This window comes from Mus caroli, unplaced genomic scaffold (genome assembly GCF_978045245.1).
Source record: "Mus caroli unplaced genomic scaffold, Mus_caroli_1 scaffold_12, whole genome shotgun sequence".
NCBI lineage: Eukaryota > Metazoa > Chordata > Mammalia > Rodentia > Muridae > Mus > Mus caroli.
Genome location: NW_028227267.1, coordinates 92,792,181 through 92,810,322, shown reverse-complemented (window position 1 = coordinate 92,810,322; position 18,142 = coordinate 92,792,181). Strand labels below are relative to the sequence as shown.

Here is an 18,142-nt window from a genome sequence, read left to right as displayed (position 1 = left end):
CAGATCTCTCTTTTATGTTGTCTTCCCGTGATACAGAAAACTTGACAAGAAGAATGAGGTGAAGACATGTTTTGTTTCTCAGTCTAGGCAAATGCCAAATTGCCATTGCTTTTGATGTAGAGGGGACAAGTTTTCTGAAGTCTCTAGGACAGCTTACCACAAAAAACCATTCTATATATGAGGAGTCATAGCTGTTAAGCTTCTGTTTCCTTGATCATCTCATATATTACTCCACTTTTGATGCTGATCAAAGTCCTGTCATGCATATTTTTACGTTAATTTGTTATCTGTAATATTGAGCTTTAACACTGAAGGCTGAGCTTGGGGTTTTGTAATAGCTCAATAGGCTAAACAAATAAGAAAGTGGCTTTAGCTATATTCTCAGTGTCTGTACCCAAAGTTCCACCCATCGTGTGCATCTTCAGTTGCGCTACCACATCAAAGTTCAGGTTGCTGTTTGGCAATTACTGTAGCATGTCTGGAAGGGCAATGTGTTGTGGGAATCTATTTGGGTCTTAGCTCCATAAAGTTGACTGACTATTTGGCTTAAAGACATACAGGTGGCTTTTGAGTTTATTTACATACACATACATACATACATACATACATACATACATACATACATACATACATGCTTGTTTACCTACTTACTTACACACGGATTGTGACAGGGTCTCATGAAACCAATCCTAGTCAGCCTCATACACACCATGTAGCTAAGATTGACCCTTACTTCTTGATCATCCTGAGTCCACCAACCAACTATTGCAACTGTGTATAAGCACCACGACTTCTGGGTTCTTGAATTAGATCTTGATGTGTGACAGGGACAAGGGAAACAAAGTTGCTAAATGCCATTTTAAATACTGGAGTAAGTGACGATACGCTAAATAAAATGACAGAAGGAAGAGTGTGTAATTTATCAACTTCAGCAGAAGTAAGGAAATTAATTAATTGTAATTAGAAGGCATCACACTGTAGAAACTAAAAGTTTAAGGAGTCCTTAAAAGAAAACCACCTCGAAGATGGTATACTCATTTAAATCCATGTTGGCTTTATTATAGGAGATTTAATTAAGAAACTCAGAGTAGACACAGGAAGATCCATTGGGAGAAAATACAAGCCGAATGAACATAAATAGGTATCAAAATTAGCCCAAATTAATGGCTAATGGTACCTGGAATTTCATTTTTCTCCAAGGATGGGGATATTGAAAGGTTACCTATTCTTCAATAACAGAGAGCAGGGAAGAGAGACGAATTTGATCAAAACACATTATCATCGTTTAAAGTTGCTCAAACAATAAAGGATAATTCAAGTTGCTAACCTTCAAGTGTTCTGTTTAATCTGTATAAGTCGTTTCTTTAATTCCTTTTATTGTTTGGATTTTAAGATAATTGCCAAGAGGCTATTTAAAACAAAGCATCCAAGACTGTATTGTATTATTGAGTGAGGAGCTCTAAGTAGAACCTCCCAGATCTTATTTATTCACCTCCCGAGGTGGATCCTATTATTTAGGAATGGTCCTTTGAAATGACTATATTAACTCCAAGGCCACGTCTGGCTATATGCTTATGAGTCTTAATATATTTGTGATTTCGAATACAATCGAGAACAAATTTTATCATAAATAATATTTAAAAAACATAAACAACAACAGCAACCATTTAATCCAAAGAAGTTGTCATAAGAGGATATAATTTTAAGAGACAGTGGTGAGTGGAGCTCCTATGACTGTATAGCTTCTATGGTTTCTCAGATGTCTTTCTTCCCATTCCAAATAAACAACCAAGCTATCTTGTTTTCTATTTCTCTTCATAATGCAGTGCCATTTTCTTATTTATGTATGTGTATTTGAGCCTTTGAAAGTGTGAAATGTTATTCTTTTCATATTTGCTAAACCTTAGATAGTAGTACACTTGAAACTTTCACATTTAATCACTGAGTACATTCTGCCTAACAAAGCTGTGCATTATAATCCTCCAGTTATTACAAGATTTCTGCTGCCTTGGATACATTTACACTTCAATTACAATTACAATGCTTTCTTCTTAACAGCTTCTTGTTTCTGAAGGATGAGTCTCAAGGATTATGTTATAATGAGAACAAAGGTTATTGACTGCTTTTCACATTTTTCTCTGAAATGCTTTGCCAGCTACACAGGAGTGAATTTATGCCAAGATCTTTTCTCCCCACAGGAAAACATAATGGAAGTAATCAGAAATCAAGAGTTTTTACTCCTTCCAGCTGAAGAGCTCCATAAACTACTGGCCAGTGATGATGTAAATGTTCCTGATGAAGAGACCATTTTCCATGCACTGATGATGTGGGTCAAGTATGACATGCAGCGGAGATGCAGCGACCTGAGTATGCTCCTTGCCTTCATAAGATTGCCCCTGCTTCCACCACAGGTAATTTTGTGCACTTCTATGGCAATGTGTGCAATACTAAAAATCCCTGCATTATAAGCAAACATTGCAACATGGCTTTAATTATTTTACAGCATTTTCTGAGTTTAATGAGGTACTACATTCAAATTAGGTAAGGTCATAAAAATTTATGGGTGAAGGATCATAGATCTAAATTTCATCTCTCTCTGTGTGTGTATTAGTACTTGCTTTTAACATTATGATAAACTTTAATTTTGAGACAAGATTTTACATTATAAATTTTTATTTTACTGCATGCATATTCAGTTAGATAACAAATTTATACTTACTACAGCATCTATTATCTATTTTCTGTTTATCAGTTATCTGTATATATATATTAAAACTTAAGACATGTTCAGCATAAGGGAGATTATGTCTGGTACTGGAAAACTAGATAATTACCCATGGCCAGTGAACTCACGGACCTTGAAAGAGAACTTAAAGCTATCATTTTACTAAGCAGGCATGAGCTCTGACTACATTCTAAATACTCTCTTCTATGTTTTTATACTCTCTTTAAATGTGATTTATGATGAAGTAATGTGATAATCCTTTGGTGGAAACATATATTCTTCATATTTTTAAATTCATTTGGATGACATTTCAAAATTAACAATGGGATCCAATATATTCTTGAATGGTAGAAACTTATAAGACAACTTATCAATTAGTATTATAGAACCTTTGTTAATTAGAGATAAGGAAACAGAAACCCATTAACTTACTCTACGAATGAGGACAGAGGGTAAAAGCAAGGATAAGAATTTCTAAAAGTTGACATAACCTTGAAATAAATTCAAACTCACCGTTCTTTGGTTATTAAAAATCATCTTAGAAATCATAAAAATATTCAATAACCAATTTTAACTAGAACTCAGTACCTTAGAAACTCAAAACCATGAGTTGGAAGTATCACATGCTTTAAGTTAGATTTTGTGAAGAAAATACACTAGTTTCACATGATCTAATTGTAATCTATCTTCACTGAGTTGTAACAGTACAAGACTGATCTACATGCAGCAAATTTAATCTAGGATGTATACTTTCTGTTATTGTCAAAGAATCAAATTAAAAGTGGAATAGACCACTGATATACTATGTGGAATTATCAAAGGAGACCAAGCCTTTACCATTCATTCATCATATTTATGTAGATATAAACCACCATAGAATATATCAGAGTATAAAGTAAGAAATTTTAAAAATAATGAAAATGAGAAGCTATGAAATCATAACGATGAATTGAAATTTTTGGCAAAATTTAAAATTGGAAAATTGAAAGTATATCTATGCCAAAATTGGAAAGCAGTTGAAGTTTATAAGGGAATAGCTGTCTTCCATTTAGTTATTGATGCTAATTAGGGACTAAAATTACAGCCAATGGATTTAGATCTTTCCTCTGAATAAATGATAAGAATTTGCTTTGATACAAATCTTGTTAAAGAAAAGGAGACATATATTTAGGTAAGAAGACAATGAATACATTGTGATTCTCAGTACTGGATATTTCCAAAGTATCTTCTTTTCCTTTGACACTAAGAATTCTCAAGTACTATAGCCTCTGTATTGGCAGTCAAAGATAGTGATAACAGTGACCACTGATAGGTTCAAGGATATTAAGCACACACACAGACACACACAAAAAAGATTAATTGGTAGATTGATTATCTTTTTCTTTTATCTGGCCATTAATACTAACCCAGTTTCACTATTTGTTGAAATGGGGATTTTGAAGGTAAAGTGGTATTCAAGATTTATCAGCAATCTGCTGGACAGTTTGCCTCTTTTTTTATAATCCCAGGACTTAGAAGGTTGAAACAGAAGAAGTTTAAAGTTGGGTGGGAGAGTTAACTATTTATTTTTTAGGCTGCACCATGTATATTGTGGTGTTATTTATTGGGAAAGATGGAGGGGTAGGAATAACAGAGAATTATGGCTAAGATTGTGGTAAAATACTGTCTTCTAATCGTCTCCTCACCATTCCTATACTCTACTGTCATCAGAAATGCATAAATATTTGTTCCAATATATTTTCATTAAATTGATATATCAGAAAATCAATACTTTATATCGTTGTTCCTCCTATAGGTTTGCAGACCCCTTTAGCTCCTTGGGTACTTTCTCTAGCTTCTTCATTAGGGGCCCTGTGTTCCATCCAATAGATGACTGTGAGCATCCACTTCTGTATTTGCCAGGCATTGGCATAGACTCACAAGAGACAGCTATGTCAGGGTCCTGTCTCCCCAGAGTTGTGTCCCTAGTTGCGTATGTAGCAGAGGATGACCTAGTCAGCCATCAATGGGAGAAAAGTCCCTTGGTATTGCAATGATCAAATGCCCCAGTACAGAAGAATGCCAGGGCCAGGAAGTGGGTTGGAGAGCAGGGCCGGAGGAGGGTATAGGGGGTTTTGGGGATAGCATTTGAAATGTAAATGAAGAAAATATCTAATAAAAAATGTAAAGGCTTAAAAAAAGAATATCAGGAAGCTAAGTAGCAAAGAAAGAAAGAAAGAAAGAAAGAAAAGGAAAGGAAAGGAAAGGAAAGGAAAGGAAAGGAAAGGAAAGGAAAGGAAAGGAAAGGAAAGGAAAGGAAAGAAAAGAAAAGAAAAGAAAAGAAAAGAAAAGAAAAGAAAAGAAAAGAAAAGAAAAGAAAAGAAAAGAAAGAAAAGCAATACTTAAACTGTCAGATTGTTCTCTGGACTCCATATTACATAAGGGGTTATATTTTTGTTTTTTATATTCATCTATTTTGTGTGTGAATACATGTGCATGTGTTCATATTCATCCATCTACCACAACATGTGTGTGTTAGATCAAAGGAGCACGTGCAGGAGTTGGTTCTCTGTTCTCACCATGTGAGTTCCGGGACCTAACTTAGGTTGTTCCTTGACAGCAAATGTCTTACTTCCGAAATTATATAAATATCTTGAATTAATATCATTTTATCATTCTATAGGTTTCTCCTATTTAGAGAAGATGTATTTGCTCATAATGGGAAATAAAGGTCATTTATTCCTTATTTAACAATATTAATTAGAGCCTTTTAAATATTGTCATCCTGAGAGGCATAAAGATATTGTGTGTTTCTTCCTTATCTTTCAAGTAAGAGATATGTGTTCATAATTTTATGTATTCTTTCAAGCAACAAATGTTTAAAATAAAAGAGAACAATATTTTTTATTCCCTGTCTACATATAGGTGGAACTTATATCTCTATTACTGATGTGAATGAATACTATTCTATTAAAAGTCCTTTATGTACAATGTTTCTCATAATAAAAACACAGATACTAGATTTTCGTACTTGATGGACAGAGAGAAATGAGCTCAATGAGTTTAAGCTATTAGATCTCCCACAGCTAGAGGAATATCTGGCTTTTCTAAAACCCTGAGCTGGTAGGACACAAACACACAGAAAGATCTACTGCTATACCCATCAGTATGTTGTTCTCCAATTTGGAAGATTAGAACTATATTTTTTAATCTAGCAATTTAGAAAGTCTTCTAAAAAGTACTAATTCCTTTAATATATGTAGCATTTTTGTGTAATATGTATCAATTTTCTGGGTAAGAAGTGAGAAAATTAAGAATGAACATGGTATCTTCTTCCCACTAAGGCCTAAAGCTCATATTTTTTTTAAGAATCCATGATGCAGGCACATGAATTCTTCTGCCAGAGGAAACATGGGCCATGGAAGGCTAGATGACCTCATTTTTAACAGTGGGCAAGTTTGAAAAGAAGGTATTTTAATGGAATCTATGAGTTAAAGCCTTTGTGGGTTTACAAAGGTTAAGAATGTGTGTACGCTTTTCTGTAACCTAATACAATGATCTGAAAGCACTAGTCTCTAACAATATGCTATTCTGGTTTGCACATTCTAGCCTTTGTGTTAATTCTAGCCTTTATGTTAATTATGTCTGAAAATATTTTATTTGTATGTAAACATGTGTGCGATATATATTTATTCATTTCCTCTTGTGGGTTGCTACCTTAAGAATTTAAGATATACATAATTTTCAATATGTAATGGTAGATGATTGAGATGAACACAACCAAAAATATAAATTAACTTTAGGGGCTAGTAGTAGAAAGGTATTGGATCCCATATCACTGCAACTATTTAGCAAAAATCTGAGGAGAAATGTGAAAAAATAATAGATTCAAAATACTAAGTAATGCTGAAGTCATTGTAATTTCATTAATAAATTCCCCTATTACTTGTCTCTGAGTCATTTTGACTCCTGACTTGTAGATACACTTACACACACACACACACACACATGCATGAATACATGCAGGCATATTTGATATTTATATGAGACACATAGTATATAAACTTGTAAAGTCTACACAGCTTACATAATATTAAAGTACACAATTATGTGCTATTGAAAATGTTTTCTTTTTTCTTTTAAATTTTCAATCTTTTTTTTTTTTTTTACAATCCAGTCATTATCCCTCTCCTATTCTGCCCTCTGACAGTTCCTTATTCTATTCCTCATTCGCATTCTCCAAGAGGATGTCCCACTCTTTACATGCATCCCACAAGAACTCCCCATTCCTGGGGGGGGGGGCAGTGCTTAAGTCTTTCCAAGGTTAGGTTCATCTCTCACTGAGGCCAGACCAGACAGTCCTCTGTTATGTATGTGTCGGGGCTTCATATCAACTGTTGTATGCTACCTGTTTGGTGGCTCAGTGACTGAGAGATCTGGGGGTTCAGGTTTGTTAAGATTGCTACTCTTCCTCCCCTTGACATGGATCCCACTTTGGGCCTGTCACTGAATCTCCTTTCCCTCAGTCTCTTCTTCATTTTTGTCCCTAAAGTTCGTTAAGATAGGAACAATCTGGGTCAGAGTTTGTTTTTTTCCCCTGACTCTGGGATGGCAATCACATTCCTCTATTTGATGCCCTGTCTTTATGCTGGAGGTGGGTTCTACCGAGTTCCCTCTCCCCATTGTAGGACATTTCACTAAGGTCCCTCCCTTTGAGTCCTGAGAGTCTCTCACCTCCCAGACTCTGGTATATCTTGGAGTGTTCCACCACCTCCTACCTACTGAGGTTTTCTGTTTCCATTTTTTCTGCAGATTCTCAGGGATTAACTCCTATCCCCACCCCACACAATTCCTGATCATGTTGCCCTTTTTTCCTCCCATTACCATCTCCTACGCAGGTCCTTCCATCCCTCTGCCCCCTGTGATTGCTTTCTTCTCCCTCCCAAATGGGATTCAGACATCTTAACTTGAACCCTTTGGCTTGTTAACCTTCTTCAGTTCTGTGGATTGTATCCTAGTTATTCCATACTTTTTAAACTAATATCCACTTATTAGTGAGTACATACTATGCATGTCCTTTTGGGTCTGAGATACCTCACTCGGGGAAATATTTTCTAGTTCCATCCATTTGCCTGCAAATCTCATGATAGCCCCATTCTTAATAGCTGTATAGTATTCCATTGTGTAAATGGACCACATTTTCTGTATCCACTCATCTGTTGTGGGCCATCTGGTTTGTTTGCAGTTTCTGGCTATCACAAATAAGGCTGCTATGAACATAGTGGAGCACATGCCCCTGTGGCATGGTAGGGCATCTTTTGCTATATCCCCAAGGATGGTATAGCTGGTTCTTCAGGTACAGCTATTTCCAATATTTCTAATTAAAAAAATATTTTGAAAAGTACTTAAATTAATTGATCAATGACCTATGTTTTAAATGAAAGATTATGGAGGAATTTGGTTTATCCAACTGTGATATAGTTAGGATTCTATAAATAGTTAACATCAAATGAATAGTTGACTAGCATATGAAAAACTACCATGAACTGTTTGCAAATTTTGTATAAAGGAAAACACCAAAGTTTTCATAAATGTAATAGTAAAAAATATAGACTAGTAAATATCCTATATACCTATAGGATATTTATTCAGATATTTATTGTGACTACAAATAAATGAGAAAATATGCTTCCAGTAATGCATAAAACATACAACCTTAAAATACTTTTGTGGGTGTTTCTGTGATTCTGTTTTTCAACTGCCTTCAAATTTCTATGATGAAAAAACAATAATACATTTTACTTGGTGGCATAATATGTAATTATAGTAAGAAAAAGACTGAAAGCAACAAAGGCCTGGATGTAAGTAAACAAAATAATTAATAAAAATTAAAATAAACACTGTTTAAAATCAACAAACACTAACAAAAATAATTGTTGATAGTTTACAACTAGTCATAGAAGCAAATTAGTGACAAAAATGTTTAGTTATATTGAAAATATTATTATGTATTCACAAAGCATTTGGCCACCCTAAGTTGGCCATAAAACTGGCATTTTCTTGGATTATACACTTTCATGTTTTTATGTTGCTAAATGTATTGCATGCTTCTGTGTTTAGTGAGTTTTTATGGGAACAAGAGAAGATCCATTCTGATATTCTTTATTAATTATGAATGGCCCCGTGCTGTTATGAAGTATGTTATTGTAATTTGGCATGGAGAATACAATACTTCCTGGAGACAATATAGCTTTTAAGAGAGAAAACTAGTAGACAAACTGAGTTTCAGAAAAATAGAGAAGACTAAGAAAGTCTCAGAAACAACAAAAATGTCAATAATATGGTAATGAATTACAAGAGTTTATACTGCTATAAATCCAATTATTTGACTTCACAATAGGAAAGATCACATGAAATGGCCAAATGAAAGAAAAAGATCTATAGTTATCTTCCAAGAATGAATTCTATTATTTTAAATAAGTGTTACATACACCTGACTTCATAATTTTTTAAATACACTAAAGTTTAAACTTTTAACAAAATTATAAAAATAATAAAATTTAAGGCAATTTCCTGAATATATAAGCATGCATGAAATGAAGAGTAGATCCAATTTGAATTTTTAATTTTTGCATTATTCTTTTTTCATAGAAATTGAGTGATGAAGTTGGTTTGAAATTTAAAAGTGGAGTCTCATAACAAATTTACCACCGAATTTTACTTGGCTTCAAAAACACGCTTACAATATGCACATAAATATGCATTTATAACAGGTGTGGTTAAAAGTCCAGACAGTGCTAGAAGCATAGGTTGGTGGCACAGCAGTTCCTGACAAGTTCAGGGACTTTAGTTTGACTCTCAGCACCATGTAAACACTGAAATATCACAGAGATACTCATTTGTATGTGTGTGTTTGTACTTCTGCAATTTGACCTTAAAGTGAATTTATCGGAACCAAAGATGCAGGTTGGTAGTAAAAGGCCTCTTCTTTCTGAGGTTCCAGGTTTAGTTCTTAGCACACACAGCAGGTGGCTTAAACCACCTGTAACTCCAGTCCCAGGTGATATGACAACCCTTCCTGACCTCCTAGAGCACCCACATGTAGATACTATACTGAAACTCATACAAGGACACTCTCACATAAATATAAATGGAAGCAAAAGGAGAGGTGCAAAAACTTAGGGACTATACCACTAAACAGAACTGACCTAAAAAGTGATCAAAAAATCACATATGATTACAAAAAAATATTAACAGTTTCAGCATCAATAGACAGGCTATCTTTCATATAACACATGTTTACCTTTTCAAAACATTAAATTATTAATCATAAATATCTAATAATGAAGTGTATTGATTATTAAGAGAGACATACGATAGTGTGCTTGTAACTGCATTTCTTCGTGCATTTTACAATTAAACTCACTCCCTATAGCAAAAATATAATGGCTGAAATTCTTCAATAGAGAAAGTGAATACTATATCAATTTAGGAGAATATGGTTAAATCTAGTAACAAGGGAAAATGAAGTCAGGGTCATTTAAAATATTTTATGTTGAAAACCATGCAATATCTACATATCATAAAAACATGTTTCTATGAAAAGCAGTAATAAATATATTAGCAGAGGCTCTTTGTGTTTGCATAGCATTGCAGCAAAAGAGAGGAAGGTCTGCAACCTTTGTCCCCAATGGAAAAATGACAACTGATCAGATATCAGTGACATAAGAAGTCTGTTGTCTGCAAAAATTGTGGCCACTAGTAAAATATCTTATGAAAAGGAAACAAAGTGACAAATAGCAACTCAATCCAAAATCAGGGTTTGTAAATCACAAGAGAAGACACACAGAGCTCGCTCTCTCTCTCTCTCTCTCACACACACACACACACACACAATTTGTATGATTTATTTACTTTTTCTTCCACAATGTACTCACTCTTTTTTTTAATTTTTAATATTTTTATTACATATTTTCCTCAATTACATTTCCAATGCTATCCCAAAAGTCCCCCGTACCCCCCTCCCAACTTCCCTACCAACCCATTCCAATTTTTTTTTGGCCGTGGCGTTCCCCTGTACTGGGGCATATAAAGTTTGTGTGTCCAATGGGCCTCTCTTTCCAGTGATGGCCGACTAGGCCATCTTTTGATACATATGCAGCTAGAGTCAAGAGCTCCGGGGTACTGGTTAGTTCATGCTGTTGTTCCACCTATAGGGTTGCAGTTCCCTTTAGGTCCTTGGGTACTTTCTCTAGCTCCTCCATTGGGAGCCCTGTGATACATCCAATAGCTGACTGTGAGCATCCACTTCTGTGTTTGCTAGGCCCCGGCATAGTCTCACAAGAGACAGCTATATCTGGGTCCTTTCAGCATAATCTTGCTAGTGTATGCAATGGTGTCAGCGTTTGGAAGCTGATTATGGGGTGGATCCCTGGATATGGCAGTCTCTAGATGGTCCATCCTTTCGTCACAGCTCCAAACTTTGTCTCTGTAACTCCTTCCATGGGTGTTTTACTCACTCTTAAGCATGTAAGTGCTCCAAATTTTATCTTCAGCCACTGTCTAATGTGTTTTACATTCTTTTCCAAATGGAAAAGAAACAAATGACTTTAAAAATAAAGAACAAAATAATCCCATTCATATCTTTCTTGGATTCTCAGCAGTTTTTGTTTTTCATAATTGTTTAATTTTTAACGTTAATGGTTTCTACTTCCTGAAGCAGCATTTCTTCTGACCCTCCATAGCTTGTATATATAGAATAGTAGTTATGTCTTTTTCTGTATGCTCCATTGTACCTAGCCATAAATTCTGAGTTTTGATTTCTGCACCAAGCTCTCTAAAACACACATCTATATCTATCTTTCCTTTATATGTCCCTTTAGCTACTGTAAACCTCAACTCTGTGTCCATTAGCCATCTGAGATTTAACACAAGTGAAATAAGAGCATTTCAACCTCCCAAGACTTTTATATTCTCTTTCTCTAGAAAGAATCACCCTACTATCTAGTTTCTCCTGCCTAAATCTCATCCATCCATCCTAACTGCACGCACAGAGTCTTCAGTATTCAGTCTTTAATGAAGCCTCTCTGGCTCTACCATACAACATATTCTAAATGTGTTTCTTTGTTTTTATTTTCCTCACTACCCTATTATGGAGCACAGCACCGTGTTTTCCGTGTCTAAAGGAAAGTCCCTAATATACCAATGTTTGATTCTACTGCATCTTTAACAACCACACTTGCCATATATCTGTCTGACAGAATGTTTCCATTGCACATCGATTGACCTCAAGTATAAAAATAACTAAAATACTAAAAACTGATTTTGTACAGAATTTTACATAAATTATCCCAAATATACTCATTTAATTTAATTTTTCAATATTCCCTAGGAAACACTGTTTCTGAGTATGAAGGTTACAGAAGTATTTTTTATTAGCTATTTTCTTTATTTATAATTCAAATGTTATCCCCTTTCGTAGTTTCCCCTCTGAAAGCCCCCTATACCCTCCCCTCTTCCCCTGCTCACCAATCCATCCACTCCTGCTTCCTGCCTCTTGCATTCCTCTATAGTGGGGCATAGAACCTTCACAGTACAAAGGGCCTCTCCTCCCACTGATGACTGACTGACTAGACTAGTCCTCTCCTACATATGCAGCTAGAGTCGTGATTTCTTTGGTTTGGTATTTTAGTCCCAGGGAGCTCTGGGTGTACTGGTTAGTTCATATTGTTGTTCCTTCTATGGGGCTGTAAACCCCTTTAGCTCCTTGGGTACTTTCTCTAGCTCCTTTGTTGGTGACCCTGTGCTTCATGCAAAGGATGGCTGTGAGCATCTACTTCTGTATTTGTCAGGCACTGGCAGAGATCAAGAGCCTCGAACATATGGGTACAGGGGGAAAATTCCTGAATAGAATACCCATGGCTTGTGCTGTAAGATCAAAAATTAACAAATGGGACCTCATAAAATTGCAAAGCTTCTGTAAGGCAAAGGACACTGTCAATAAGACAAAAAGGCAACCAACAGATTGGGAAAAGATCTTTACTAATCCTAAATCCGATAGAGGGCTAATATCCAATATATACAAAGAACTCAAGAATTTAGACTCCAGAAAACCAAATAACCCTGTTAAAAATGGGGTACAGAGTTAAACAAAGAATTCTCAACTGAGGAATACTAAAAGGCTGAGAAGTATTCTTTCATATGCCATTTATACCAGCATCTACAGTAAAATGATTAAGAGCCAAGGTGACAAACTCACAATTTGATTTGTCATTATAAAGATAAGCTATAAATAAATGTATATATGTATATATGCACACAAATATAAGTATAAAGACAAGATATAAATAAATGTATACATATGTACATATACACACAAATATAAGTATATATGTACATATATATTTGAAAGAAAGCAAAGAGTGCTATTGCAAAATCTCATTTTGAATCTTTTCTTTAGGCAATACCAATATAACTTGTTATGACTTGTAAAGCATAGAGAATTATTAACGTTTTTCTAGTATCTATGGGAGTATCTAGAACAGGAAATTAACCTCATTTTTTTTGCAAAGTCGTTTCTAGCAACAGTACAACTAAATTTAATAAAAATTGACTAGATTAAAAAGAACATTTCTTTTCTAGTGTGATAAATCAGCGAAACAAAGCTCAGTCTATGTAAAGCAAATTAACTTCAAACTTAAATTGTATAATAAGCATTTTTGTGCGTATTAAAATATTATAGTAACACATACCAAGAGGCCACGCAGAGCATGACCAATTACTTTTCTCAATTAAACATTAAAGGGAATTTAATATTTAATCATATATATTGTGCATAGTATGATTAAATTAAAATAGGATCCAATAATTTTTAGAAATTTCAGAGAAATAATGAAGCACTTATAATAAGGCAAAAACCATGAAAATCCTTAGACCTTACAATTAAGATTCTGGGAAGAATTATTTCTTGAAAAAAGGTGTGTGTGTGTGTGTGTGTGTGTGTGTGTGTATGTGTGTATGTGATGTAATATATGTATATTTGTCAGTAAGTTGTGTATGCATATTATAAGCTACAGACTTTGGTGGTACTTATCTCCTTTGTTCTTTATATTACTTTCTCTTAATACATTCATCAATTGGCTACTTGCTAACCAGAGAGCTCTAAGGATCTGTGTCATCTCCCATTGTAGGGTTATTGATATACAGTATCATGCTTCTTATTTTTACATGAGTGCTAGATTTCAAGATAAGTTCTTCATAATTGTACTGCAGGCATTTTGCTGACTGATGCATTTCTTCAGCCTACAAACTTAGCAAAGTAATGAATATAAATGCCTCCAAATAAGCCATATTTGGCTTTATATATTCAGAAAAAAATATAAAGTACAAGCCCAGGCATGCACGCAGATAAAAATTTCAACCAGGAAGATTTATATTAATGATAATTATCTGTAACTAACTAAATTATGAAACGAGGAAGGATTGAAAAATGAAAAGTTAACTCTGATGAACAAAATAGTAGCACTGTAACAGTAATGAAAGCTCCCATCACAACTCAGAACAGTTACTACTGAAATAACCCTATTAAAAAAGGGGCTACAGAGCTAAACAAAGAATTCTCAACTGGGGAATACTAAATGGCTGAGCAGGACCTAAAGAAATATTCAACTTCCTTAGTTCCATGCAAATCCTGGGTATTGATCCTGGGTCTAGAGGAAGAACAGCAGCAGGTGTTGTTTACTCCACCTTCCATTTCTGTTGCTCCTCAAATATTTTCCATTATATTTTCTATGAACCTCTCCAAGTGCCTTGTCCTTATGCCAACAGTCATAAAATACATATTTTTCAAAAATTATATTTATGATACCATGAATCCAACATGACAAAAATGTGAAGTACAAACATGTGAAGTACAAATTATTATAGTAAAATTCATTGGCTATCATTTTTTACTTTCATTTTTTATTTATATATGTACAAGTTTGCATTATGCCTCTGTGTGTGTGTGTGTGTGTGTGTTTGTGTGTGTATACATGTGTGACTTCCATGTGATTGTTCTCAAAGGTCAGAAGAAAGCAACAGATCTCTTGGAACTTAAGTTGCAGGTGGTTGTCTTCTATCTATCCTGGAAGCTCAGACTTGCACTTGGAGTCCTGTAAAAGAACAATAGTATTCTTAACTGTAGAACCAGGTCTTTAGCCCTCAATTATCATAATAAATAAAAGAAAACAAACTTTGGTTCAGTGAGACTGCTCATTGGGTTGAAGCACTTCCCTGACAAGCTTGGGGAATCTAAGTACCGTTCCTAGAACCCACTTGTATAGTAAAGGCATAGTGATGTGCATCTGTCATGCCAGAAGTCCTATAAAGAGGAGTAAAATGAAGTCAGAGAATGGTCACACACTTGGCAATGTCTAGCTTGGAATACAAATGAAGACAGACACAAGAAAAGCCTGTCTCCATAATATGAAAAGAAAAACTCAACCCCCCAAGCCCCAAAATGTTTTCTCTGACGTCTACACAAGTGCTGTAGCTTGTATGTACCTATATATATAGAAGCACATCACAGACGCACACACACACACACACACACACACACATACACACAGTTAAATTAAAAATTAAAATCTCTCTCTGACTCTTGTCTCCTAACTCTTGCACTCCCTGACTTCTTAAAATCATATTTACACTTTATGAAAGATTTTTGGGGAAAACCACACAGATATTTTAGGTAGCCAATGTCATGAGTTTACTTTATATTTTAAAATTGGAAAATTCTTTTAAAAAATCACAATTGTATAAACAACATATTTTCAATGAGAGCAAATTATCCTAAATTAAATGTTGTATAAATCTTATATTTTAAAATACTAGCCCTCTTATTCTCTCCCATTTATAGGGGTCTGCCTGCTGCAAGTTAGCATTCACATTTTTCCTCATCAACCTGAGAATAGGAACATTTTAGTGAATTCAATAAACCGGCCAGTACAGACCTGCAAATGGAGTAATAAATAATCATGAGTATGTTAGTCTCAAGCCAGTCATCTGTGAGAAATTTCTGAGCCATTAAACAATTTCCCAATTTACTACAATTCAGCATAAGTACCATTATCTTTTCCAAATATGTTGGAGAATCAGAGAGAAAAGTATGAAATAGGAATTTAGGGGATGACAAATACTTAATAAAAATAAGCACTGGAAATCAGGCTTCAATGGCAGTTACTTATAACATTTTACACTATAAAATAAAAGATGCAATTTAATCCTGACCATAATATTTTATATCATATTAATATGCACTCTTGCTGTTTATTATTTTAATGTGTGCTAATATATAGGTGAAACTTGGCAGGCAAATCGGCTATATGTAGGATAAATTTTAAACAATTTGCAAGGTTTTCTGGAGAGCAAACTTATTTTTCATGAACTTATGTTCAAAGGAAAAGTCTAATAATATATTATCACATTAAAGAATTAATTTCTCAATATCTGTTTTTTATTCTGTGTGTACTGAGTGTTGTCTTTTATTTAATATGTGTCCCATTATAATGCTTTACAATGTGTTTTCATCATGATAACACTTCCCTTACATCCTCCCAGACCCATTCCTCCTGCCTTATTTAGAATTTTAGTACTGTAAAGAGATACCATGATCAAGGAAACTCTTACAAAAGACAGCATATACTTGGGATCATCTTACAGCTCCAGAGAATTAGTTCACTGTCATCACGATGAGAAGCATGGCAGCATTGGGAGACTTGGGGCCAGAGTAGCTGTGAGGTCTACGTTTTGATTCAAAGCTAGCAGAACTGTACTGGATTTCACAGTGGACAGAGCTTCAGCATAGGAGACCTAAAGCCAGGCCCACAATGTCAGAATGCCTTGAACAAGGCCACACCTATCCTAACAAGGCCACACCCCCTAACAGTGCCACTTGCCATGGGTCAAACATTCAAACACATAAATCTATAGAGGGCATACATATTCACAGCACCATATTCTACTGTCTTTCAAGTTTGTATCCACAACATAATGTAAAATACATTTAGGACAACTACAAAATTCCCCATAGTCTATACTAGTCTCAACAATTTTTTAAAAGTCCAAAGTTCAGTCACTTCTGAATTTAATGCAATCTCTTAACTGTAATCCCCTACAATATCAAAATCAAAAGGCAGATTGCATGCTTCCAAAACATTCTGGCTCAGGATTATTACTGTTCCAAAATTTAGGGAAGGGAGCACAGTAAAAAAAGCCTATGTCAAAGCAAAGCTGAAAAACAGCTGAGAAAACTCCAAACACTATGTTCATGTCTGATGTTAAGGAGTTCTTCAAATATCCAACCTCTTTCACCTTCATTGACTGAAACCCTTTTCTTTCTTGTGAGCTGATTCCACTCCCAGTTAATAGCTTTCCTTGACAGATATCCCATGAGTATGGCATCTCCAAAACCTAGGGGTTTTCCAAGGCAATCCAGGATTTAACTTCACAGCTTCTCACAATGACCTTTAACAGCTTCACACAATGGACTCTTGAACATCTATGCAGGGACCACAGTAAGTAAGCCTGTACTTAGTAACAGAGGGACTGTTTATTTCTGATTTTGTGTCCAGAACCATGTAGATGAAGATTCCAAGGTTTACTGCTTGCTGAGACTGGAACATGACTTCTCATTCAATTACATCTTCACTACCTTTCTGTTTTTCGTGTTTCCTTCACTGGCTAAGCTTAGCTGTCCTGGGACTTGCTCTGTAGACCGGGCATGGCTTGAACTCAGAGATCTGCAAACTTCTGCCTCCTGAGAGATGGGATTAAATGCATGTAACATGAAGCCTGAATCTAAGCTTTTCTTTAATTCCATTTTCAGAAGTCAGAAGTTTAGCAAGGTAGGATCTTGCTCTGAGATCACCAAGCCATTAATTCTATATAATAATCATTGAACACAAGATTTAATTCCATTCTACATTCTTGTACACCTTTAATCCTTTGACCATAAGCTTGTATTTTTCTTACCTATTGTTCTAATTGCAAAATATTCTCTTCATAAGAATGAACATCATGACAGAGTCTATACTAGTCTATAACTAGACTATAGTCGTATATTTAGATTTCCTTTGCCAATGCAATTAATCTAAATCTCTTAACCTTAGCCTTAGGCAGATTCTTCAGACAAAGACATAATGCATTCAACAAAATATAACAAGAATGGTCTGTCTCTAGGAAACATACTAAAATTCTTCTCCTCTCAAAACTCTTGAGCCAGGCCTACACAGTTCAAAATACCCTTCCCACCACTGTCTTCTATACTTTTACTAATATGTCCCACTAAGCCCCACTTAAAACATTCCACTGTTTTACAGAGTCAGAAGATCCACATTCCATCAAACAAAAGCATGACCAGGCCTGTCACAAAAATATCCCAATCTCTCATATCAACTT

The 18,142-nt window shown here is 34.9% G+C and overlaps 1 protein-coding gene across 1 annotated transcript in view; it reads left to right on the top strand.

Annotated features, from left to right (window-relative positions):
• The window catches only part of Klhl1 (kelch like family member 1), a 395,614-nt gene that overhangs the window by 212,499 nt on the left and 164,973 nt on the right, over positions 1–18,142 (top strand). Inside the window, exon 5 of the mRNA XM_021181703.2 lies at positions 2,199–2,411. Coding sequence (XP_021037362.1) covers positions 2,199–2,411 — 213 coding nt within the window. The remainder of the gene's footprint in view (positions 1–2,198; positions 2,412–18,142) is intronic.